This window comes from Podarcis filfolensis (assembly GCF_964270895.1).
Source record: "Podarcis filfolensis genome assembly, chromosome: 12".
Lineage (NCBI taxonomy): Eukaryota > Metazoa > Chordata > Lepidosauria > Squamata > Lacertidae > Podarcis > Podarcis filfolensis.
This window is the reverse complement of record NC_139614.1, coordinates 40,342,702-40,367,631: the sequence shown is the minus strand read 5'-3', so window position 1 is coordinate 40,367,631 and position 24,930 is coordinate 40,342,702. Positions and strand designations below refer to the sequence as shown.

At 40.7% G+C, this 24,930-nt stretch overlaps 1 protein-coding gene and 1 long non-coding RNA gene across 4 annotated transcripts in view; one reads left to right on the top strand and one right to left on the bottom strand.

The window, feature by feature from the left end:
- Window positions 1–24,930, top strand: part of ITGB1 (integrin subunit beta 1) — a 34,673-nt gene that overhangs the window by 4,383 nt on the left and 5,360 nt on the right. For all 3 annotated transcript variants that reach the window (XM_083579501.1, XM_083579502.1, XM_083579500.1), the window contains exons 2-13: window positions 6,375–6,444; window positions 7,387–7,472; window positions 12,388–12,610; window positions 13,727–13,897; window positions 14,865–15,103; window positions 16,054–16,209; window positions 16,892–16,987; window positions 17,825–17,914; window positions 19,410–19,550; window positions 19,646–19,848; window positions 21,612–21,850; window positions 23,296–23,518. In XM_083579501.1, coding sequence (XP_083435627.1) covers window positions 6,375–6,444; window positions 7,387–7,472; window positions 12,388–12,610; window positions 13,727–13,897; window positions 14,865–15,103; window positions 16,054–16,209; window positions 16,892–16,987; window positions 17,825–17,914; window positions 19,410–19,550; window positions 19,646–19,848; window positions 21,612–21,850; window positions 23,296–23,518 — 1,937 coding nt within the window. The remainder of the gene's footprint in view (window positions 1–6,374; window positions 6,445–7,386; window positions 7,473–12,387; window positions 12,611–13,726; window positions 13,898–14,864; window positions 15,104–16,053; window positions 16,210–16,891; window positions 16,988–17,824; window positions 17,915–19,409; window positions 19,551–19,645; window positions 19,849–21,611; window positions 21,851–23,295; window positions 23,519–24,930) is intronic.
- On the bottom strand, window positions 18,620–24,923 carry LOC310746284. The gene is made up of 2 exons (XR_014540578.1): window positions 24,481–24,923; window positions 18,620–18,875 (listed from the first exon to the last, which is right to left on the bottom strand). It is a non-coding gene; the product is annotated as an uncharacterized lncRNA (long non-coding RNA).

The following is a 24,930-nucleotide window of genomic DNA, read 5'->3' as shown; positions in this document are numbered from 1 at the left end:
ATATGTAATCCTTACAGTAGCCATGTAAGAAGAGCTGAGGCTGCCTTGCTGAAGTGAGATTTAAAATTGGGACTGTAGGTCACACTCTGATGCTACGTGTTGTATTGTACTGACATGCAAATGGCAATTTAGTCACATTGATATATGGCATGGAAGCCGGTGGAATTGCATGAAATGAAGTTTATGAAAGTAAAAATTTAGTATCACACTAGTTCTGATAATATTGGTTGGAACCCAGCAAGGAAATGCTGCAGCCCTCCCCTCCCAAGATTTTCCTCTCATCAGTTGCAGAATAACGTAAACCAAAAGGTCTTTATGGCTTTTACAGCTTGCTGTGGAACCTTTCTGTGCATGTAGATTGGATTGTAGCCAAAATAACTAGGAAGAAGAATGAATAGATTGGCTGTTCTTTAGTATAATTTAGCGAGTACAATCAGAGATACCGTCTTACCTTTAACGTTTTTAAAGGCAATGAGGCATAGGCTGTAAGCATCTACCCAAACGATGACAAAACATGACTAATTATTGTGTCACCAAAAATGTATCCCAAGGAAATGATTAAGCAGCCTTTTCTAGGCAGTAAATGATTACGTATCAAAAAGTACTAAATAGAAGCAGTCAGCAATAATGAGATCTTTAAAAGATACATCTGAAAATGACTTTAACTCACTAATAGCAAACCATGTTCTCCTTCTATGTATGTGAGTTCTCAGACTACCAACAGGCGCAAGAGATAAGAAGCGCTTGCTTTTTAAACAAACCACGTTTTCTCATAATGTCCGAACTTAGAGCTTTGGTTTGTTTAAACTCTTGTGAAAGCAGTAACAAAATAAGATTTCAGATCCTGATTTCTTATTTGCATTTTGTATTTGTCTTTCTCTTTTACAGAGAAGAATGTAAATCTGTACCAAGCTTTAACACTAATTATTTCAAAGCAAGTATTTTTGTTTATTGAAATGCAGAACTTCCAGAACACCCAAAACATGTGATTAAGGGCTTATTCCAGATTTTTAAAAATGGTTCAGTACCAACAATAGGGTTTTTAAAAAACTAAATTTCAGCCAACCCATTCAACCCACCCTTTCTCAGGGTAGTGATTTTTGGGGGACAGGGGAATGGAATTTGCGAGAGCGTTTTACAGATATATGGATTTTTCCTGTGTCTCCTATTTTAGCAGTAGTCTCAACATTGTGGTAGTCACTTTGCCAGTGGTTCTAGGAACCATAATTGCTGCTGCAACTTGTGTGGTTTTTATGTATGTATGATAGCAGGATGGCTCAAAAAGTGAATTTCTAGTACTTATGAACATAATAATCCAAACAATGGCTTAGCAAAAACAAACTTAAGTTTCTTGATTTACTGGTTGTAGTTTGGGGGAGACATACCAAGGTTTCGGGTTCTGACGCAGTGCAAAGCCAAACCATGGCTTAGCCCTAGGTAGTACAACAGGACCAGGGGAGGAGTGAATTCCCTCTTCATTTGTTAATCGTGGTTTATATATGTGAATTGGACCATTATTAGAGATGCTATACATGAAGGCTCATCCTTCATGGTTGCCTCTTTCTTCACAGGCAGTAAAAAAATCCACTGAAATTTCCCATTAATATCCCATTAATGAAATACCAGTCAGTATGGCAGGTGGTTATGTGTGTGAGGAGAGAGCGCTATATACTGCATATATCTTAGGAAGCTACCTTTTTGCATCAGATTATTTATCCAGTTAAACTGGTATTGCCTACTCTGATTTGTAGCAGCTTTCCAGTATCTTGAGCAGGGAGGTCTGAAATCTGCTACCTTCTCCTTTTTTTATTAACGGATGGTGCCATTGATTGAACCTGGGCATTTCTCTGCAAAACATGTGCACTGGGATCCATTGAGAACCGAGCCAACTCTTATCTGTATATCCCCACCTAGGGTTCTATTTCATGGTATGACTTTGGGAATATAAGAATCTGATGCCAAACCAGACCATCAGCCCACCTAGCATAATACTGTCTACACTGGCTGGCAGCAACTCTTCAGGGTTCCTAACAGGAGTCATTTGCAGCCTTACCTGTAGAAGCCAGATATTGCATGCAGAGCATATGGCCCTTCCTCAGTTTGATAATGTGCTGGGATATGTATGCATGCATGTATATGTATATACAGTGGTACCTCGGGTTACATACGCTTCAGGTTACAGACTCTGCTAACCCAGAAAAAGTACCTCGGGTTAAGAACTTTGCTTCAGGATGAGAACAGAAATTGTGCTCCGGCGGCACTTAGCTAAAGTGGTGCTTCAGATTAAGAACAGTTTCAGGTTAAGAACAGACCTCTGGAACGAATTAAGTTCTTAACCCGAGGTACCACTGTATATGAGAGTCTGTGAGGGCATATATAGCACAATAGCACCTTGATATTCACTTGATGGCTACAGTAGAATAGTCAGGAGTGTTTCTAATCTATTTCATTAGTTGACTTACACACACAGCCGGAAATACTCCCTTCCTTTGGGCGTGGTGTTAATGGAGATAATACTGCCAATTTTAAATCTTTTTAAAATCTAATTGCCGTTTCCCATGGTATTATTCTGTATGGGATTCTCATGTACTACAAGAAAAGTTTTTCTTTTCATGAGTTTACAACATAGAGTTAAGTAAACAATGCACACTGGAAATAATGATAGATTAATTTGGCTGGGGAACACTCACACAGCTGTATACATCATGTTTGTTGGGGGGTTTTGCATGGCTTCTTTTAGAGTATGTTTCTGCCAGTTACTGGGGGGTGAGAAGCAATAAAGGGCACTGAGCGCCCCCACTGAGCACCAAAAACACTATTCTGGAATTTCTCCGACTTCTGCTGCTTCATCTCCACACATTCCTTGAGGACTAGAAACTCTATTGTATATATCTGTCAACTTGTTCAATAGAAGCCGAGATTCTTACGAATCTTATGTATTCTATCATATAGAATATTTTATTATCATTCTAACATTTTTATGTGAGCTGCTTTAGGGCCCTTTTTAGAGCTGAAAAGAGGCCTGTAAAATAACTTTCTATTTGTTGTGCTTGCATGGAATTGTGATTTACACACAGCCTCCCCGTTTCTAAATCTCAGATCTCCTTTTTTTACACATTTTGAAGCCATTAAAGCAAGATGGGGACCTTCTGGCCTTCCGGGTGTTGTTGCACTATAACTCCCATAACCCCAGTTCATTGGCCATCCTGGCTGTTGCTGATGGGAGTCGGTGTCCAACAGCAGCTGAAGGGCCACAGGCCCCCCCCCATCCTTGCATTTGAGTTGGGGAACGGGGGTGTGTGTCACAAATTGTCTGAATTGTTTCTTCTTTTTGTTATGGGTAGGAGTCTAAAAATGAGGGCGTGGGAAGCCTCACTTTTGCTGCATGATTAGGTGCTGAATACCTACTTACTATCTATAAGAAATGTACAAATGTTAAATACTTTATGGTTGACTGAGAATATTCGGAACATCACAGATGCTTAAAGCTCTATCACTGAGCATCTGTTGGCTTTCTTGGGTGGGAGCATTTAAAAGTCTGAGTTCTAAAGGAAATGGTGAACTTCCTTTTACTGAAGGTAGACAGACATTGGGTTATGCATGTACTAGGCAGAAATTTCCTTTTTACTTCACCTTGAATATGTAGTGAACATGCTGCTTTTAGGAGAGCAATGCCACATGGCAAAAAAGTCAAACCCTGTAACAGCTGTCCTGGTTGGTGCTGGTGATTTGGAGAAAACTCCCAAGAATAGCCTGTCATTATAGGGCTTAAACTGTATGATTCTTTTCTGTCTCTTGACTGATCTTCCTATTATATGAATAATGAGATAAGTGTTTCCAGGTTTAATATGCATGAACAAAGAAGCTTAGTTTTCTACTTATCTTTTTTTCTCTCGGTAAGATTGTAGTCATCATAGGGTGCTGCCTCTTAATGATAGTTGGGATTTTTTTAAGCAAGTCAGGCCTTTATGAAGGCTAAGGTATGATGTGGAAATACTGCTGTGTAATACATACAGGCTGTGGTAAGCTGTGTAAGAACTATTTATATTCTAAACAAAATCAATTTTGTGTAGCTAAATATGGGCTTTTAAGTTACACCCAGCTGAATAATCTCTTCTTGAAGGAGTTGTGGGTGGGAAGCATCTGTGGTGCTGAGTTTGCTCAAAGAATGAGGCACTAACTTTGCTTCCACCAGAAACTGCAATAAGAAATGTCTGGTGAATTGTTGTACGGGTAACAATGGTTCTGCACGGGGGTTACGTTCTTGATCCCTGCACATGTCAGCAGAGCATGCATAAGCCTGCTCACCCTGTTACACCCTGCCCACTTTCCTGGCCACTTCCTGGTTGCAGTGATGCGCACATGCGCGGTCACATGCCTATTGGACGAGCATAGAACAGTCATTGCCTCTACTTTGATTTCCGGTTGCGGGGGGAGTGGGAGTGAGATTTTTGGATAATTGTAAGGTAAGGGTTTTCAAACTATCAAAATGAACTAAGGTGATAACAAAATGCTAGTCAGCATCTGCTACATAACTAAAACTGCATTTACTAACTAGATGTCTTTATTTGTAGGAAATAAATAGTTCCCAGACATTTGAAAAAGTAAAGGCTGATCCTTTTTAGAGATCTGCCTCAACTACAATACTTGGTTTGAAATGCATTATGGTGCTTTGGAAAACAGGCCATCTCAGTCCAAAGTGCTTTGCAGTCTGCTAAAACTATATATGTTCCCATAAGATCATAGAATTGTAGAGTTGGAAGGTGCACTGAGGGTCATCTAGTCCAACCTCTTGTAACGCAGGAATCTCAACTAAAGCATCCATGACAGATGGCCATCCAACCTCTGCTTAAAAACCTCCAAGGAAGGAGAGCCCATCACCTTCCAAGGGGGACAGTTCCACTGTCAAACAACTTTGACTGTCAGAAAGTTCTTCCTAATATTTAGTTGGGATCTCCTTTCTAGTAACTCAAAGCTGTTGATTTGAGGCCTACCCCACCCCACCCCCCGAGCAGGAGAAAACAAGCTTTCTCTATTTTCCATGTGACAACCCTTTCAATATTTGAAGATGGCTATCATATCTCTTCTCAGTCTCTTCTTTTCCAGGCTAAACATACCCAACTTCCTCAACCATTCCTCATAAGGCTTGGTTTCCAGACCCTGTCTTCTGTGGCAGTTTGGTGTCATCTGCAAATTTGTTGAGCATCCCCTCAATTCCATCATCTAAAGATGAACAACAACAGGCCCAGGAGGGAACCCTGCGGCACCCCACTTGTCCCTCCCCCCCCCCCCAGGATGACAAGGAACCATTAGTTCCAGGATGATGAGGAACTCTTTGGGTTCAGTCAGTCAACCAGCTACAAATCCACCTAACAGTTACCTTCTTCAGTCCACATTTTACCAGCTGTTTTTACCACAAGACTATGGTGGTGGACTATGTCAAAAGCCTTACTGAAATCAAGATACACTATGTCTCCAGCATCCCCTGATCTTTTGTTGTGGTTCTCTGATCAGAAATCAGAAATGCATGGAATTAAGATGTTAATAAAAGCAAGCCTAGTTGGGAGAAATTGAGATTCGTTTTCTCATGCAAGAGCCCCCAATATTGACCCATAACAAGTTCTTTTTTTAAAAAAAAAGGTCACACCCACATTTCCTCTGTGCTTCATGTACTTGTGATAAAAGAGGTATTAGTTAGTTTTTACAACTGTACACTGTATTTAAGTTTATAGTTGGAATCACTGTAGTGCTGTGGGGATGTCGCGAATTATTTTCTAGTTTTTTTCTAAGTATATTGAATACCTTTCCACAATTAAACTATACAATGCAGTCATACCTCAGGTTACAGACGCTTCAGGTTGTGCGTTTTCGGGTTGTGCACTGGTGCGAACCCGGAAGTACCGGAACAGGTTACTTCCAGGTTTCAGCGCAGAAGCACTAAATTGTGCTATGCGCAGAAGCGCCGAATTGTGACCCGCGCACACGCAGCGTTGTGGGTTGCGAACACTGTGGGTTGCAAACGTGCCTCCCAGACGGATCACTGTACTACAAACATGAATAAAGCTCAAAGTAGTAATTCATATGCAAACATGCAAATGCAATTAAAGAAAAAATGCTGTTACATGAGATCTGTGTGTTTGTCTCTGTTTTTATATGCTGTGTTTTTCATGCCTATTTATGATCTGTAGAGCTTTGCTTCGAGAAGGACAAAATACAGTATTAATTCTGCTTTTACTGCAACATTTTAAAGAGTAACTGTATATGTCTTTTTACAATGCAGTTGACAGTGCTATGTATATACTTTTGACATAAGTGCTTGTAACAAAGGAATAGAAATAGTTAACTAGTTCAATTATTTGTATTTTATTTTACAGGCAAATTTCATGTTTCTCATCTGGATTGGATTATTAAGCTGCTTTGTGGTCTGCGGATCTGCCCAACAAGGTAAATGGAAATATGCACAGGTTTAGAAAGCATACTGTTTTTCTGTTCACAATGCAGGTGACCTATTAATTCCAGAGCTATCCAGTGTAAGCTTGCTATGCTTGTTTTGAATTGATTCAAGGACAAATGCTGCCTGTTTCACTTTCATACAACATTAATCCGTGTTGGTTTAACCTCTTTGCTCATGTCTCTGAAACTGTTGGCAAAGAGGACATATGAACAGGAGGTAGGAGGAGGAAGTGTTTGCCCTGGAGAAGAGATTGAGCTGTATCTTCGGAACCACACTCTTATTTTTCTAGTGTAGCCACATCTGAAGGATGCTGAACTGCATCTACTGCTTGAAATTGTACTCTTGTCCCACTTCAGGTCATTTGAAATGTTATGCACCTCTTATTCGTCCAAGTAAGAAAAACCAAACAGCCTTTCCGTACATGCAGTGAAATAGATGCAGGTGCAATTTCTCTTGCAGAACATCTCTACATTCCGCCGTTTCATCCTTTATGTTTGGAATTCACCTGCATCTATATTACTGTTTGTACATACATTGGGAAATCTAGATTAGCGTCTCCTTTTCATCATGTGTGTGCAGTGCAATGAATGCATGTGCAATTTGTCATGCATGACTGTTGTGGTTTTCATGGTTTTACTTATGTGGAGGATTATTCCATGGCATTTGAAGCAGTCCTAATTAGGATTGAAGCAGTCCTAATTAATGAATTATGATTGGCACAGAAGAAATGTCCATTGGTGCTCCAACTTTCCCTCTAGGCTCTGAGCATTTGTGGAATTGATTGTTAAGCAACACTTGCAATCGTGTTAATTATAGATATAATGATTAGTTTGAACCTCAGTTTATGGCTAGTAAGACATTTACTTGTACAGTACATTAAGTTAGGTATGTGTTATCATTTGTTTAAAAAAAACCTTTGCATTTTCTTATAGGTGGGAGCAATTGTATAAAAGCTAATGCTAAATCATGTGCTGATTGTATACAAGCTGGACCAAATTGTGGATGGTGCAAAAATGCAGTACGTATTTTTAAAAAATATATTTCATTTGCAATATTTTGCTTCCTATTTCATTTCATCTGTAGCTATTCTTATACATTCAATAACTTTTTATGATACACTCCTTTGCATTGATAAATAAGCTGCAAATGAAAGCTACAGGTTTCTTTGGTCAGTGTTAGACTCTACAAAGTGCAGAGCAGATGTGAACAATAAGTGCTGCGGTTAAAATTTTGGTGGTGATTTGGAGGCTGTCATGTATGTTTAAGATTGGCTTTGTGAATAACAATTCCTAGCTTGGGGGTTAAGTTTTTATTGTTGTTGTTGTGTTGTCACTGTTATTCTGGAACTGGTAGGAAACAGTGCTCGCAGCAGCATCAAGACCAGCAAAGATTTTTTGTCAGAAATAACCTTCCTTGTTTTAATGAGCCCTTGGTGCCTTTGGAAGATGCTTTTGTGCACATGGAGAGGTTTTTGAGAGCCAGTATGGTCTAATGGTTAGTGCTGGAATAAGAATGCAGAGACTCTGGTTCTAATCACTACTCAGGCTATAAAGCTCTGTGGGCTACCTTGGTTATGTTACACACTCTCAGCCTAATTACCTCTCAGGGTTGTTGTGACGATTAAATGGGTAGCATCACTCCTGTGCTGCTTTGAAGTTCCTGTAAGGTGCAAGGTGGAAGACTGCTTTCTCCTGGAGAGTGGCAGGGCCATTTACTCACCTGGGCTGGGCTGGGAGGTGCTCAAAATTTATCTTTGCTCCAGCCCACCAGTAGGTCAGCAAATTACCCTGTGTTTCTCCTGCTTGAAAGAATCATCTGTTAACCTGGGCTGGAATACACTATAGGAAGTAGCAAGAACAAGACCTTCTCTTAGTGCATTTGAGTTTCCCTGTTTGTATCTGGGTGAAACACCTTTGCCTTATTTCCCAACTCTGCTGCATGTGCCAGAGGATTTGGAGATGGAATGGATCTGTTTGTTTCACACAGCAGAATAAAAAGACCCTGGTGCAATTTGAGGGTAAAGAGATTCCTCATTTGGTGCTTTGTCCACAAATTCAATTTGCAGGGAAGGGATTCCACCTCACCCGTGACCAGCAGGAAAGAAACAGGCAGATTTGCAAGGAAAGATTGCTTGCCATTTCTCTCTTTTAATACTCCACTGAGAATAGAAATGTGTCCCTTATGCATCCGTTGAAATATATTGAATTATTTACAAGTTATCTATCAAATAGCATGCTGTGACTGTTCTCTATTTCTCCCTGTCCCAGCTCTTCTACTTTCCAACTGTAATGATCAGATTGGCACTACTGGCTGTATCCATATATAGCTTAGTTCACACTGCTGTTTTTCCATGCCCCCTTCCCTACACAGGGACAGGGGTGTTAGTCATGTGGACATAAGTAGTTGACTTGTATGCATGAAATAGTCTGAGGTCTCTTGAATGCCAGGTGAAGGGGGTAGAGAGGCAAATTCTCTGAAACGATCCACGTTGCCCTGATTAGCTAGAAGCACTTGCTATCTGCAGTTGGAACCAGGCGAATGGGTAAATTCTTCACTCTGTTACTAAAATCTTTTTTTATTTTAAGAATGCAGTCTCCTTAGGCTTTGTCCTCTTCCCTTTGCCAGTGGCAAGGACTCTGCCCCCTCCCAAGTTCTCCCTCATAGTTATTTAAAATCATTCCACTCCGGAGTCTCTCTGTCTGGATTTAATTATATTCTCCTGGTGATATTAGAAGGGCAGTAACTTTAGCTGCAGACAAAGCAGGTGGACAGGGAAACAGAATTTTCTGTGCGTTTTAAATCTAGTTTGACTTCTGGAATGTCCTGAGTCCTAAGTTCTGATACAATCCTTAGGCCCAGTTTCACAGAGGTGGTTAAACCTCTGTATGGAATGTACTATTTCAGACTGCAGATCGGGACTTGCATGCTTGAATACTTCTCCGAAACAACAGCAGCAAAAGTAACAAAAATCCATGCACAGAGATAACTGAAAATGCCTATCTTTTACAGGCCTTCTGATTCACGAGATACCCAGAAGACATAATGTACATAATTTGTTTTTTTAATTGTGATTAATAGTTTTGTTTTTGATTGCCATAACCCTTCCCAAAGTGTACAGACAAAGACTGGGATATAATTTTTTTTAATGATAAAAGCAAAATGTTGAAGAGAGGGCTAGGCTAGAGCCCTGCTTCTGACAGCTAGTTTCCACTGAACCGTTGAATAGCTTCCTGGGTCTCTACCCCCCAAAATAAAATACCTGTATTCTGCTTTGCCACTTTGCCCTGGCCTTTGACACCCGAGGTGTATATTTTCAGGACCCATTCTACTGCTGTGAGCATAAATTGTTTTAAACTGTTAAATAGTAAATTTCAGCAACCTGCCTTGGAACCTTACAGTGAAGAAGTCAAATAAATTACAGTAGTATGGTATGTTGAAGCCAGAAAAGGCAAAACTTAACTTGGTCCCTTTTTGTTTTTCCACTGCTTGTTAATTCTAATAGTTCCTTTCTAGGGCCACTGCTAGTTTGCACAATTTGTACTTGGTTTACTGTTTTGTTCACTGGTGTTTTCCCACTAAACTTCAGGGGATAAATACAATGTATGAACTGGGCTGTCTAACAGATACAGCAAAGAGCAGTTCCTATCCTCCTGGCCATCCTTTTACAGAAATTACTTCCAGCCCCATCCATGTGTGTGAAAGTGATAAAACACAAATTGCTTTTGTGCTGTAGCATATAATAATGGTTCTTCATTGGATTTTACATGCAAAGTGTCAGGTATTGGCTGTTTGGTCGTGTGGTCACGTAAACCAGCAGACAGCAATGACTCACTGTTCCATTCTGGGTCTCCGATGGGCTGCTTTGAGTGTACTTCCTCAGGAACCTGTCTGGCATCTTCCTCTGGGGCTCCTATATATGTAAAATAGGGGGAATGAGCCATAGCTGAGTGGCAGAGTCCTACACTTTGCATGGAGAGGGTCCCAGCCCCAGCCCCTGGCATCTCTAGTTTAAAAAGGTCAAGCAGTAGCTGATGTGAAACACCTCTTCCTTAAACCCCAGAGAAATGCTGTCAGCCAAAGCAGAGAACTCTGGGGTAGATGGACAGTGATTCTGACTGGGGGAGGGGGGCATTCAGCTTCTTATACTAGTGACGAAAATTGTGGAAATCTTTTGGAGAAAGTGTATTTTCGAGGGTTGGTTGTAATACCTTAAAATTATATATCAATGGAAGGATAATTTTATGGAGAATGTAATGCAAGATTGTTCAATTATCTGTATTCTGTCAAATGTTATAGCCAAATAACCAGAAAAAGGAATTTTTAGAGAGCCAATCAGGTGTCATCTTGTTTTGGCAATGATGGCTAATAACACCACTTTTTTTTTAGTAATACCATAAAATTATATATAAATGAAAAGACAATTTTGGCCACTATTGTACGTTCTTATCAAGATGCTACACATGTGTATTGTGTACTTATTTCTAAGAGGAAAGAATCTAACTTTGGCATCCTCCACACTTGAAGGTACACATACATACATACATACATACATACATAATTTTGTTTGTATGCTACCTTTCATCCTTCTAACCATGCTCAAGGCAGTTTACAGCATGAAAAGATACATAACAACATTATAACAAAAGGAGTCCTAAACAATGAATAAATTGTTTTTAAAAGAACACAACCAAACAGAACAGTTTCCACATATATCACAACAATATCTAAAATAAAGATACTATAAATCAACAGCAACAACTTCTTGCTCCCCCCGCCCAAAACTACCCCAACCCAAGATTCTGTTCAGCAGTCTCAGCTTTTGTAGCTCTCAGGCCAGTGAAAAAAAGGCTTGCAAGGCAGGGGGCAGGTCCTCCAAGACTGAGAGATAAGATGGGGTAGCTCTACATCAAACGCATACATTACTCCCTCCCTCCCTTCAGAAGTGATCTCGCTAAAATTATGTATAAAACCTTCCTGGTTTTGGTCTGTTCCTCACGGTTGCAGGCACACTAACAATGACAATGTGCAGCCCCCCCATCAGATTTGCTGTTGGATCTTTCTTTTTGTGCTTGGACTAAACACTTAATTTTGTCCCACAACCGAGCTGTTTTTCTGGCTGTGTTGTCTCTCGAGTTCAGTTCCTGCCATGTCTCCTCGGCCTCTCCGGCACTTGGCTCCTGGCAAGAGCCCAGCTAGTTTTGGCTTTACTGCTCCATCACACACCCCACTGCTGGAAGCAAGAGCCCATTCTTTCAAACGCCAGGACTTCTTCCTCTCTGAGTCTGCCTCACATCTCTTTCATTCTCCTCCTCTCCTTGTAGCTTGTGGTTGCAACCGTGACCCACACCCACACCGGTGTCATGACTCCTTTTCTGAGTCTGTGCCCTTACAGTCTGCCCTGCCCATCCTGCAGCTGTCTCCTGTTTTTGCTAGCTCTGCTAGGCCCTTGCATCTCGACCCTTCCCCCAGGGCTTCCTTGCAGCGACAGGTGATAGCTTTGAAACCTACCAAGCCCGCTTACAGCGTCTTTCTTGAAAACTACTGTAAAGCTAGTTTACTCTGAACTGCTCATCACTGTAACATTGCTGAATTCCATTCCATTTTTATGCTGCTTTCAATCATCTTCCAAGGAGCTATTAAAAATAGTAAAACAGCTAAGATAATTTTGTACTAAACTGTAATATTGTTCCAAATGTTAACAATTAGACTTTGCTGTACCCTGCTGTGTGTATCTTTGCATTTCTGAAAACATACCTTTACTGAAGGTGATCCCCTCCTGCAACTAATATAGCAATACAAAGTGAAAATCAGATTTGGTTTTTAAAATGTCAATGGTGTTTTGAATCGTATGCGGAATGAACCACGGTGGTAGTATAGTTGGAGATGAACCTACTGTGAACAATTTAGAACCTGATTTTGTTTATGTTTGCTAGACCTTCTTACAAGAAGGAGAATCTACTTCAGCACAATGTGATGATTTGGAAGTTTTAAAAACTAAGGGCTGCCCTCCAGATGAAATAGAAAATCCCAGAGGTTCACAAGCTATGCCGAAAAACAAGGAAGTAACCAATCGTGTCAAAGGGGCTGCTGAGAATCTTAAACCGGAAGACATTACTCAAATTCAACCACAGCAAGTGCAATTAAAGCTGCGAATAGGTAAGGATATCAGATTAACAGTAATGTCTTATTCCTTATGTTCTCACCATTATTCAAGAAATTGACTAGAACTGTCAAAACATTTAGATAGATAGATATAGATAGATGATAGATAGATAGATAGATAGATAGATAGATAGATAGATAGATAGATAGATAGATCTTGCTTCAACTGAGGTGGGAACGTTGTACCTTGATTTTCTAGTAGTTTCCCCACCTTAAGTATATTGCTTTGAGCAGCATGGGTCAGAACAGCAACTCAAATTCCTTTCGACAGACACTTCACAGACATTCAACTTACCCTATTCAGGAAACGCATCTGAAGCTCTTAAATGACCAGTCTTCATGAAACATGGTGTGGGATAATTTCCAGAATATTGCGGCTTTCAAAACAATTTTGGTACATGCATAAATGGTTTAAGATTCATTTGGGGTCGAAAATGCTTTTCTTTACCCCGAAAGTGCTTTGGAACTGCTCAGAGGAAACACAGAATGTGCCTCAGGCATTGATAACCGCGATACATATTTTGGAGTGCCTAGCGAGCAGGAACTGGAAATGTACCAAAATATGTGTTTACCATTGGAAACAGCAACTGGATTATCCTATTGGAAATATCCTCCTAAGTAGATTTGGGCCCCATCTGCACTGTACTGTACGTTGAATTCATGATCATACCACTTGAAGCAGTCATGGCTTCTCCCAAAGTATCCTTGTTAGGAGATTCCAATGTCCCTCTCAGAGCTATATTTGCGTGGCAAGGCCACGAAGCCTCCCCTTATGTTGGAATAAAGGGCCATCTTCTGGGGGCCACATGCCAATGGTGTGCAGGGCCAAAGGCAAATGTGGGTGGAGCAACAGGTGTGACTTCGTACAGTGGGCTATTTTCCACCTCTGCCAAAGAGGTTTTAAAATAAACTGACACCTCACACACAGATCTCTGCCCTCCATCCAGGAAAGGAAGAAGTGGCATCACAGCTCAAGGATGTATTCTAGCAAGACAGAGGCACTAAGCATAGGGTGGAAGTGTCAGTGCACTTATATGTTTAGCGTACTTATTGTCTAGTGTCATTATGGAATTTTTGCTTTAAAACTTTTATTTCTTTTTCTGGGATTAGGAGAACCACAGACATTTTCATTAAAATTTAAGAGAGCTGAAGATTATCCCATTGATCTTTATTACCTTATGGATCTCTCCTACTCTATGAAAGATGACTTGGAGAATGTGAAAAGCCTTGGAACTTCTCTCATGAGTAAAATGAAGAATATAACTTCAGATTTTCGAATTGGTAATAATTTTGTTTAAGATCATTGTAAATTAGGGCTTGCTTTTCTTTACAAACAAAGTTCTGTTTATCATGTCAAAATGTAAAGAGAAATATACATGTGTAATATGCATGTGCTCAGAAATATAAACATGATTTAGTAAGTTTGTACTAGGAGAAGAAAATGCATACTTTTATAACATAGATTCTGTATTAGATTGCTGCTGGATAAAAACAGATTTGGATAGAGCAAATCTGAGAGCCTATATGCAAGCTAGTGGAAGCAAGGATTATAATAGGTTGCATCAAATTTAAGGCATACTCAGAGTAGACTAATTGGGATCAGTAAACTTAAGTTAATCAAGTTTATTGTCAATGCTTTTGTTCCGAAGATAACTTAAGTCATGTACAAACTTAACACATAGTATTCAAAGCTAGTCCTCAGAATAGACCCACTAAAGTTTCTGGACATACCTAATGAGTAGTTTGAATGCATCTACTCTTAAGTAGGACTTGGTTGAATACAACCCAATGTTGATTGGTTTCTGTGTAAGCATTGGAATTCCTACTGGGTTTCATATACAGCCTCTTGAGAAAGTAAAGTGTCTACATGGTCCCAGTTCATAGCACTCCTTCCAGGCAATATATCCTTCCTTTTGGGATGAACACATGCACAAAAGAAACCCACATGACAACCAGATAGCCTCTCCGGGTTTCCAAACATGTCTGCTGTGTAGAAGACATTCAATATAACCCTTGCTAAGGGTGAGTTCTGACCCTTCAGAACCACTTCCTCCTGGACACTTCATTACCTGGTAGACCAAGCTTCCCATTGTTTCCTGATGAAAAAGAATGTCTTTTGCTGTAGTGCAACCTGCCCTGCAACTTGGTGGCTTCTCCATAGGGCTCTCTATTGCATTCAGAACCACAGAACTAATAGAGTTCCATTGTACGTCCCCTCTCTCTCTCTCTCTCTCTCTCTCTCTCTCAGGTTTTGGCTCTTTTGTTGAAAAAACTGTAATGCCTTATATTAGTACTACACCAGCCAAACTCAAGAACCCATGCACCGTTGACCTTAACTGTACAAGCCCTTTTAGCTACAGGAATGTACTCAACTTTACCAGCGATGGAAATCTGTTCAACCAGCTTGTAGGTGATCAACAGATTTCTGGCAATCTGGATTCTCCTGAAGGTGGATTTGATGCAATAATGCAGGTTGCTGTTTGTGGTGTAAGTGTATTTTCACTTCTTTTGGATATTACTATAAATGCAATTGACTTGTAGACCCTTGGCTGTTATTCAGATTTAATGGATCAAAAGTGTTAATTTAACTTCCTGGACACAAATGTTGAAAAGGTACAATGATAAGCAGTTAAAAGCCAGTGGGGATGCTTAAAAGGCATTCAACCACATGTGTACTCATAAGGGTTTGTTTGTTGCAGCTCTTGCACAGGAAACAAAAGGCTTAGTCAATGTGTACACACTCTCTCTCTCTCTCTCTCTCTCTCTTCAACAACAACAAAAGGTTTCAGTCACCAGTCTATGATTTGCAGACTCTCTCTTCTACTGCTTCTGGTCTTGCTCCTATAAAGTTTAGCTGCTGATTTTCAGTTCTAGTAGTTGTTAGCCAGCAGTGTATTCTGAGGGAACCCAGCTCATATCCCCCACCCCACCTCACCCCAGACACTTTGCTAGTAAAGATATAGAGCAAAACCCTGGACCAGAACTCTGATCTGGATGCCCAAGTACCATGATGACTGGTGCCAGCAATTTTCAGAGGGAATTGGGAAGGCAACTTCAGTGTACAAGTGGAATCCTACCCCTCTCTTGCTTTGAAGCTTTCTGAGTCAATCTCCAGTTGCAAAGGTTGCATGGTCATTTCTGCATGCCTCTTGACCTCATTGAATTGAGCTGGAGCAACTGTATCCTGGTGCCAACACATCCCAGCTGTCACTTCCGGGTGTGTTCAGGTGGCTTCTTCCCACATTATGTTTTTGTCATGCACATGTTCTTGAAGCTACTATCAAAACTGTACAGTAGTGGCGGGAAGAGAGCTTATTTATATCTTTCCATTTGCTAAAACTCCATGGGGATACTGATCACTCATTTTTCAGTTTTCTCTGCTACCATATTCTTTCACAATGATCTATGCTTATATATATATATAATTTCTTTTCAAGTCAAAACTTGGATGGAGAAATGTCACTCGGTTGTTGGTATTTTCTACGGATGCTGGATTTCATTTTGCTGGAGATGGGAAACTTGGAGGAATTGTCTTGCCAAATGACGGGCGATGTCATTTAGATAACAATATGTACACAATGAGCCATTATTATGTAAGTATGCTTAAGAGAATGTTTAATTTTGTGTTTACATGTATGTTATTGTGTATGTGTGCTTCTCTCTCTCTCTCTCTCTCTCTCTCTCTCTCTCTCTCTCTCTCTCTCCCTCACACACACATATACGCAAATATACACACATGTAGAAATGGGAGACAATCCCAATATACTCCCCCCCCAATGTAGAAGAATGCTTTGAGAAGAACACCCATTAAAAGTTTAGCTTATAATTTAAACTTTTAAAATAGCAAGGTCTGTAAGCTTTTATGGACCAGTGCTATCAGAGCTTGTATGTAAAAACATGTAGAGATTTTTAATTTTGTTATAGTAGCCCTCACATTTTTCTTCATGGAGGAAGAATGCCAAGTTTGGTTTGCCTATTTTAAAACCAAGTTATCCTACTTTGCTAAAACTCCTTTTCTGAATCCAGAGAGAAACCCAAGAACTGGAGAACATTTATTTAACTGGCAAAATACAAGAAAAAGCCTAAGTATTGCTTTGATAAGAATGAAGAATCTGAGAATTAGAGGCTTCTGTTAATGAGAGTTGATGGATTGCTTTTTAAAAAAATGTTTTTGATCTTTTGTTTGCTCTTGCTTATGTTTGTATAGAAAATTGTATATAAGAATGTTATTGTGTGAAATTCAAGTATATATAAAATGTAAACTTCATTCTTCAGGATTATCCCTCCATTGCACACCTTGTTCAGAAGCTAAGTGACAATAATATTCAAATAATATTTGCTGTTACACAAGAATTTCAACCAGTTTACAAGGTAAGAGCAAGTGACAAAAGCTTCTATAGAGTCCCTTCCCTCACCAGCTGAGATTCCCCAGCCTGAAAATGCCTCCACCCACACGACCAATGGTACTGTCTAGGCAATAATGGTATTTACCCCCACCCACCCTAGGTGGGAATATAGAGAGAATTGATGGGTTGCAGTTGCCCCACCCCTGTTCTATGCATGTGTTAGAAACTTGAGAAATTGAATTCTGTATAACTATGGTTTTCTATATGGGATGCGGGTGGCACTGAGCCTAGGGCTTGCTGATCGGAAGGTTGGCGGTTTGAATCCCCACAACGGGTTAAGCTCCCGTTGCTCGGTCCCAGCTCCTGCCAACCTAGCAGTTCGAAAGCACGTCAGAGTGCAAGTAGATGATAATAATAATAATTTATTATTTATACCCTGCCCATCTGGCTGGTTTCCCCAGCCACTCTGGGCAGCTTCCAACCGAATATTAAAAACAATACAGCATCAGACATTAAAAACTTCCCTAAACAGGGCCACCTTCAGCTGTCTTTTAAAATAAATAGGTACCGATCTGGTGGGAAGGTAAACAGCGTTTCCATGCACTGCTCTGCTTTCGCCAGAAGCGGCTTAGTCATGCTGGCCACATAACCTGGAAAAACTGTCTGCGGACAAAAGTCGGCTCCCTCAGCCAGTAAAGCGAAATGAGCGCCGCAACCCCAGAGTCGTTCACGACTGGACTTAACTGTCAGGGGTCCTTTACCTTTTTTATGGTTTTCTGTAAATGGCATTTTGTGTATAGAATTAATCTATCTGCTGCTTATGATTTTAACTGAATGTTTTTCTCACTCTTCTCATGTAAAGGAGCTCAAGAATTTGATTCCAAAATCTGCAGTGGGAACACTCTCTTCAAACTCCAGTAATGTGATTCAACTGATAATTGATGCTTACAATGTGAGTTCACCAGTTTTCATTATCGCCACATACACCCAAAGACAGCGTGTTTTGCATACAATAAAGGATGTATGGGGGATCCGGACCTGGCCACATATGCATATACATATACACACAAGTCAAGTTTGACAAGGGGGTGGCCCTGTCCACCTGTCAATCACCTGATGTTGCAATGGCAATCTTCGCTTGCATGCTTTGAAATCAAATGTATAAACAAAAAATGTGTGCAGTATTTCTCTATTGCCATCAGTCAGCTGATTGTCAGCACTGAAGAAACCCTTTGTGCAGTGCTTCTCCAGCACTGATGATCAGCTTCAAAGCACCTTTTGCCAAGCCCTGCCTTTACTTGCCCCACACTTGTCACATACATCATCAGGTGTAGGGCAGGAAGCCATGGCTTGGACTCTTGTTCCTCATCCCCATCCCTTATTTAAGCATATGAGGTTCTGGGATGTATATGTGGTATAAAAAGAGTTGGCAGCTTCCCATGCTAGCCACCCAGAGACCTTGCTTACAGGGCAAGACAGGTTTGAGCAGATTACACTGGTCCTGGCTTGACTGCACTGGCTGTCAGTTAGTTTCCAGACCCAGTTCAAAGTGCTGATTTTAGCCTATAAAGCCTTAAACAGTCTGCAGTCCTTTTCAATATTTTTGCGCGTGGTTTTTCGGGGGAGGAGTTGGGAGAGGAGAATAGCAGTGCTGATCTTATCAGAAATACAATTTTATCAATCTCTTTTATCCGTTTTGTAAGCTACAATGACGCTGGCTGCACAAAACCCACAAGAAAACGGTAACACTAGTTCAAAACTTGTTTTGTCAAGATACAGAGAAAACTAATACAGTGGTACCTTGGTTCTCAAACTTAATCCGTTCTGGAAGTCCGTTCCAAAATCAAGACACGCTTTCCCATAGAAAGTAATGCAAAATGGATTCATCCATTCCAGACTTTAAAAAACAACACCTAAAACAGCAATTTAACAATTTTACTATCTAACAAGACCATTGACCCATAAAATGAAAGCAATAAACAATGTTACACAATCAATCAGTAGCTGAACTGGGTTCCACACAGTAACAAAACCAAAACAGAAAAGAGCCACAAAAATGCAAAATAAATAGCAAAAACAGACAGAACTCAGCATAACTCTCAAAACGTAAGTGTGGCACTCAAAACGGAGCACGTTCAGCTTCCGAAAAAGTTCACAAACAGGAACACTTACTTCCGGGTTTGCAGTGTTTGGGTTCCAAGTTGTTTGAGTACCAAGGTGTTTGAGAACCAGGGTACCACTGTAGTCCCTTCAGAAATGCACGTTTTAAAAGGACTAGATAGAATCTGTTGAACATGTATCTCTTGCAAGAGAGTATTTTCCAAGTGTTTTTAAGGAACTGTTTGGACACCTGGGAGACCACAGAGTAGAAAAACCTGTGGCTTTCCAGATGAAGTTGGGCTGCATGTTCCATTATCCTTCACTAAACTACTTGACTTTTGTGTTAGTCATTGTCTTCAGAAGTCATTTTGGAAAACAACAAACTACCAAAAGAAGTCACAATTGAATATAAATCTTTCTGCAAGAATGGAGTGAATGGTACAGGAGATGAAGGAAGAAAGTGCTCCAACATTTCAATTGGAGATGAGGTAACTTTCTGCATTCTGGAATCGGTGTGCTATTGCTTCACCCCCTCTAATCAGTGTCAAACAATTTACCTATGTACTCTTTATTTTGCTTACAGGTTAGCTTTGAGATTAAAGTAACAGCCAACCAGTGTCCAGAAAAAGGGCAGGGTGAAACCATTAAAATCAAGCCACTAGGTTTCACTGAAGAGGTAGAAATTAATCTGGAGTTCATCTGTGAATGTGAATGTCACAAGGACGGAATTCCAGACAGCCCTATTTGCTTCTTTGGAAATGGAACATTTGAGTGTGGTGCCTGCAGGTAGATAAATATTAATGTTTTTTCTCTCCCTCAGATAAATCTGCTAGGAAATAAAATATCCCTTGAGTGTAAATGGCCCCCAAAAAATCCCAGACTAGACACAAATTTAGTTGGAAGACCTTTCCCTGATTCTTCTTGGGTGGAATCAGCGCTGAAAGGAATGTGCTGTCCACCAGCTCAGGAGAACCTCCATGTATTCCTCACATGCTTCAGGGTTGAGTCTCGACACTGAAAACAGATGCTTTGGAGAACTCACAAGAGTCCCTATTCTCTGCCACTCCCCTTTTCCTCCTACTTTAAATGGCCCTTCATTCATCATTCTCTCCACCACCTGCCTCTCTTTCTCCAAACCTCAGCTTTTCACCAATTCCTACCACGTATCTCATTTTCCTATCTCCTGCTATTTCTGCACTGCGTCTTCACCCACTTCCGCTTGCTTGGCAGGTCAATATAATCATTATTTCATTTTTCTCTCACTACCCCCCGCTACTTCATTGTTTGCTTAGCTTGGACCATTTCCCGTCCTTGTTTCTTTCTTAACCTCTTTCCTTCCTGTGCCACATAATCCTTACACAAAGAGAAGTTGTGTGTCCTTTCTCCTCATATAGGAAAAAACGTATGAATAAAGGGAAGGGAACCCAAGTCAGCTCCTTAAGCAAGCATGAAATTTGTATTTTAATGCTGGGCCTTCAGGTACCTTCAGTCATATCATACTGGCCCCTCCTGCCTTCCTTTTCCCCATGAACACCGGCAGCTTATTCCTACCAGGATCTTTAAATTCCCATGTATTTCCAAAAGTAATTTTGACCACACTTTTTTTGTTTCGTTTTTGTTTTTTAAAGTGAACTTTCCTGCCTTTGGGCCCTCAAAAACATTCAAAGAGAGAAAGGCACTGAAAACAGACTGGTAGAACTGAAGGGGAGCATTCTGTGGCCTCTGCCACTAAGTAGAGATCTGAGGGTGACGGGGAGGCTACAACAAACCCACACACCCTGATGATGATCATGTCAGGGAGAAGAGGAACATGGCCCCCACCCATCAGGCAGAGAAGAAATGGTTGCGAGGAGCTTCCTTTCTCCTCCCTGCAAGAAAGGACTGTGCTACAATGCTCACTTCCTCCTCTGCTCCCAATTCTTTTTCCTCTTGTATCCTGTATTTTGAGCCTGCTGGGCATGGACTACCTTTCCTGTTTTAACTTAGAAAATAGCATTTTGAAAATGCTACGTACTTTATGGGTGTTGTTTTTATCTGTAAGCTGCCTTGAGTCCTGTGGGGAATAAGGTGGGCAATAAACAAATAGATTATTATTATTATTATTATTATTATTATTATTATTATTATTAGTGGTGAATATTAATACTGTTGCAGGCTAATTGGACCTGTTCTTAAGTGCAATTGTAGCAGACCATTCTTCAAGACCTTTCTAGCATAGAAAAATGAATGTCTGGTGTGTCAAGCAGGCATGTGCCTCATTTCACCTTTGGAATAAATTAGCATTTATATTATTTTTACAGCAATTAGTAGCAGCTGCTATATTAATGAACCTAGTAGAAGAGTCATTCAGCAGCTTCCCCAAACTGCTGCTCTTGAGTTTCGGAACATCTGCCTCTAGGATGAATCATGCTCTCGTGAAAGAGACTGTTTCCTGTATCTATGCACCAGTATCTCATCCCACCCCCTTTTCAATATGTATATAAGGGGAAAGAAAGTTTTGCATTGATTTTAGTTAACAGTTTAGTAATGAGAATCATTTTCTCTTTTAGGTGTAAACCAGGACGTATTGGAAAGCTCTGTGAATGCAGCATGGATGAAGTAAACAGTGAAGATATGTCAGGCACCTGTAGACCAGCAAACAGTTCAGAAATATGTAGTAACAATGGAGAATGTATTTGTGGACAGTGTGTGTGCAGGAAGAGAGAGAATGCAAATGAGATCTACTCTGGCCGGTTTTGCGAATGTGATAACTTCAACTGTGATCGATCTGATGGCTTGATTTGTGGAGGTAATGAACTGACCCTTTTAAACTGTGAGGATTCAGAAGTTCCTCTGGAGGAAGGGGAATGCTTGGATGCAGTCCTGTACTTATTTCTAAGCATGAGAGCCTAACATTTGGGAGGAGATCTTCTTGGCTTGCGATACTCTGCTGTGCAACACAGTACACAGTAATACTATTAGTAAAAGGAGAGAGGCTTTTTCTGAGGAGAATCATACACTGTAGCCCTTATTATATGCCTTCACAAGACTTTAATTTATAAATTTACAAGAGACATCAAGTAAAAGGCAGGAGTTATGTGGTCTGGAGTTCAACCACCAGATCTGGTCCTATCTTACCCAGGCCAAGTTGTTCAGCTGCAGCTCCTCTATCTACAGTGTGTACTTCCTTTGGCCCTTTTTGTTGGTTTCTGTTATTTCCTACTCCTTTTTTCTGAATCATTCCTTTTTGCCTTAAAAAACAAACAAACCTTTTATTCTCCACTTTTGCTTTTCCTCTTATTTTCTGACTCAGGGGGCCAACTGGGAAATGAGTAATCACTGAGCCTACAACTAAGTATTGTCAAAGACCCTAAAGCAAAGACCCTATACAGCTGCTCTGGCCGCCACAGGGATTTCCAGTGCCCACAGTGTCTCTAGTTCTTGTGATCTGGAAGCAGTACATGCTGGCCATTGCTGTGGTGGGAGCCATTCAGTGGGAGTGCAACTTGAGAGATTACAGAGAGAGCCAAAACTGTCCACTTTGGACAGTACAGGTTAGGAAGATAATATGGGGAGGAACCTGCCAAACACCATTAATCCCTTACCTTTGTGCCAACTTTTGACACCATTTTGAAAGGAGAATATTCTGATTAGGAGCTCCAAGTGACAGTGCAATCTAAAATCAGCACTCTTAGCAAACTGCCAGTGGACATAGCAGAGTGAGTGGTTAGATAATAGCATGCAAGATGAACCTCAAAATTGTTCAGCAACAATGATTTTCTGCCCTTACTTTCTAAAGGCACATTGTTCCCAAGTTTGCTGGCCTCTGAGGCAGACCAAGGTCTTATGCTCTACTACAGTCAGATGGTCAAGTCATGTATGGCCACAACATGCAAGACCCAACTTTTACCAAACCTCATTCTATGAAAGCACACTCATAGCAGTTCTCCATTAATCTCATAGAAATTTGTTGGGCTACAATGTGGACCTCATATCCTGCAGACAGGACACCATTGTCTCTATAGAGTTGGCCTTTGGAGATTAGTGCTACAGCATGTCCTCTCCTTGGAACTGTGGAAGAGACTTGCAGTACGGGATCTTGTGGTTGAAATAGAAGTCACATGATCTATTCCTTTACCTGGGTGGTAGGAATCAACTTTGAATGCCTCTGTCAAATTAAATCAGATTATGGCAATTGTTGATGTTCAATTTCATGTGCTTTATAGAAACTAAATACCTATCTTTTTATTGCAGGACATGGTGAATGTAAATGTCGTGAGTGTGAATGCGCAGAAAATTATACAGGCTCTGCTTGTGATTGTTACATGGATACCACCCCATGTGTAGCTGGAAATGGACAAATCTGTAATGGCAGAGGAATCTGCAAGTGTGGAGTCTGTAACTGCACAGATCCCAAATTCACGGGGCCAACATGTGAATTGTGCCCGACCTGTCCTGGAGTTTGTGCAGAGCACAAGTAAGGCTTTTGGATTTTTAACTTCCTGCTGGGATATTTGCAAATTGCTCCAGGGGAATTTTTGTGTTCCCCTTTGTACAAGGAGCTGTTTCTTGTGGCCCATGTTTTTGCTTTGCTTTCTCTCTCCCTCCCCCCCCCCAAAAAAAAAACAAAAAATTCTTAAGCTGGAGCAAAAATTATTGGTAATTAGTGTTTTATTATATTGGTTTTCTTGTTGTAAACTGCCTTGGGTTTTTTTTCTTGGGTATACCGAAGTGTGTAGCTTTTCAGTTTAAAAAATAAATAGTACCTGCACTTGCAAATACCATTTAAAGCCAACTAGTATATCTTAAGGGGACGCGGGTAGCACTGTGCGTTAAACCACAGAGCCTAGGACTTGCCGATCAGAAGGTCAGCGGTTCGAATCCCCATGACGGGGTGAGCTCCTGTTGCTCAGTCCCTGCTCCTGCCAACCTAGCAGTTCGAAAGCACATCAAAGTGCAAGTAGATAAATAGGTACCGCTCTGGCGGGAAGGTAAACGGCGTTTCCATGCACTGCTCTGGTTCGCAAGAAGTGGCTTAGTCATGCTGGCCACATGACCCGGAAGCTGTACGCAGGCTCCCTTGGCCAATAAAGCGAGATGAGCGCCACAACCCCAGAATCGGTCACGACTGGACCTAATGGTCAGGGGTCCCTTTACCTTTACCTTTTTAGAATATCTTAAATCTGTGTAAAAACTGCACTTGAGTGCACCCAGTTATTTCACAGCATTGTAGTTCAGTTGCTGAATACCTATTACTAGAATGTATTTGCAACTCATTTTAAATATGCTAAATTTCTTCCTTTCTTTTTTAATATGCTGCCTTTCAGGATGCAGTCCTCCTTCCAAGTTGGCTTGGAAATAACATGAAAATCTATTAATAAAATCACAACAGCATTAAAATATAATAGTTCATCAGGATCCTTTCCATATAGTACTTACTTGGTAGCGGAAAACCCAGGATGTGGGGGAGGTGACTGTCCAGTTGGAGCAGGCACTGATACTTTCTTGTTCGCCTGCCTCTCCTGAAATAATTTCAGTAGGCTGCATGATGGAAGATGGTTCTGTGGGGAAAGTCCAGCTGGAGCAGGCTCAGGGATGATCCTTGTCCACCTCCCTTTCTCTCTTATTCCACTGAGTGCAGTGTAATGTAGGCCCTGCTAAGCAGGCTTCTGGATGCTCTCTTAATGGATCAAAGAGGCTGTATTGAAAAGAAAAAGGAAGATGCAGCCAATGCAGTGGTAGGGATAATGTGTCTGCAGTTCCATTTCAGCTGTGTTTGAAAATTAAAGAGGACTGGAACTCAACCTCTGTTTAACTTTTGTGTTCTTCCTGCATACTAAACTGCCACACTAATTTTATTCTGATGTATCTTGTATCTGACTTGCATTA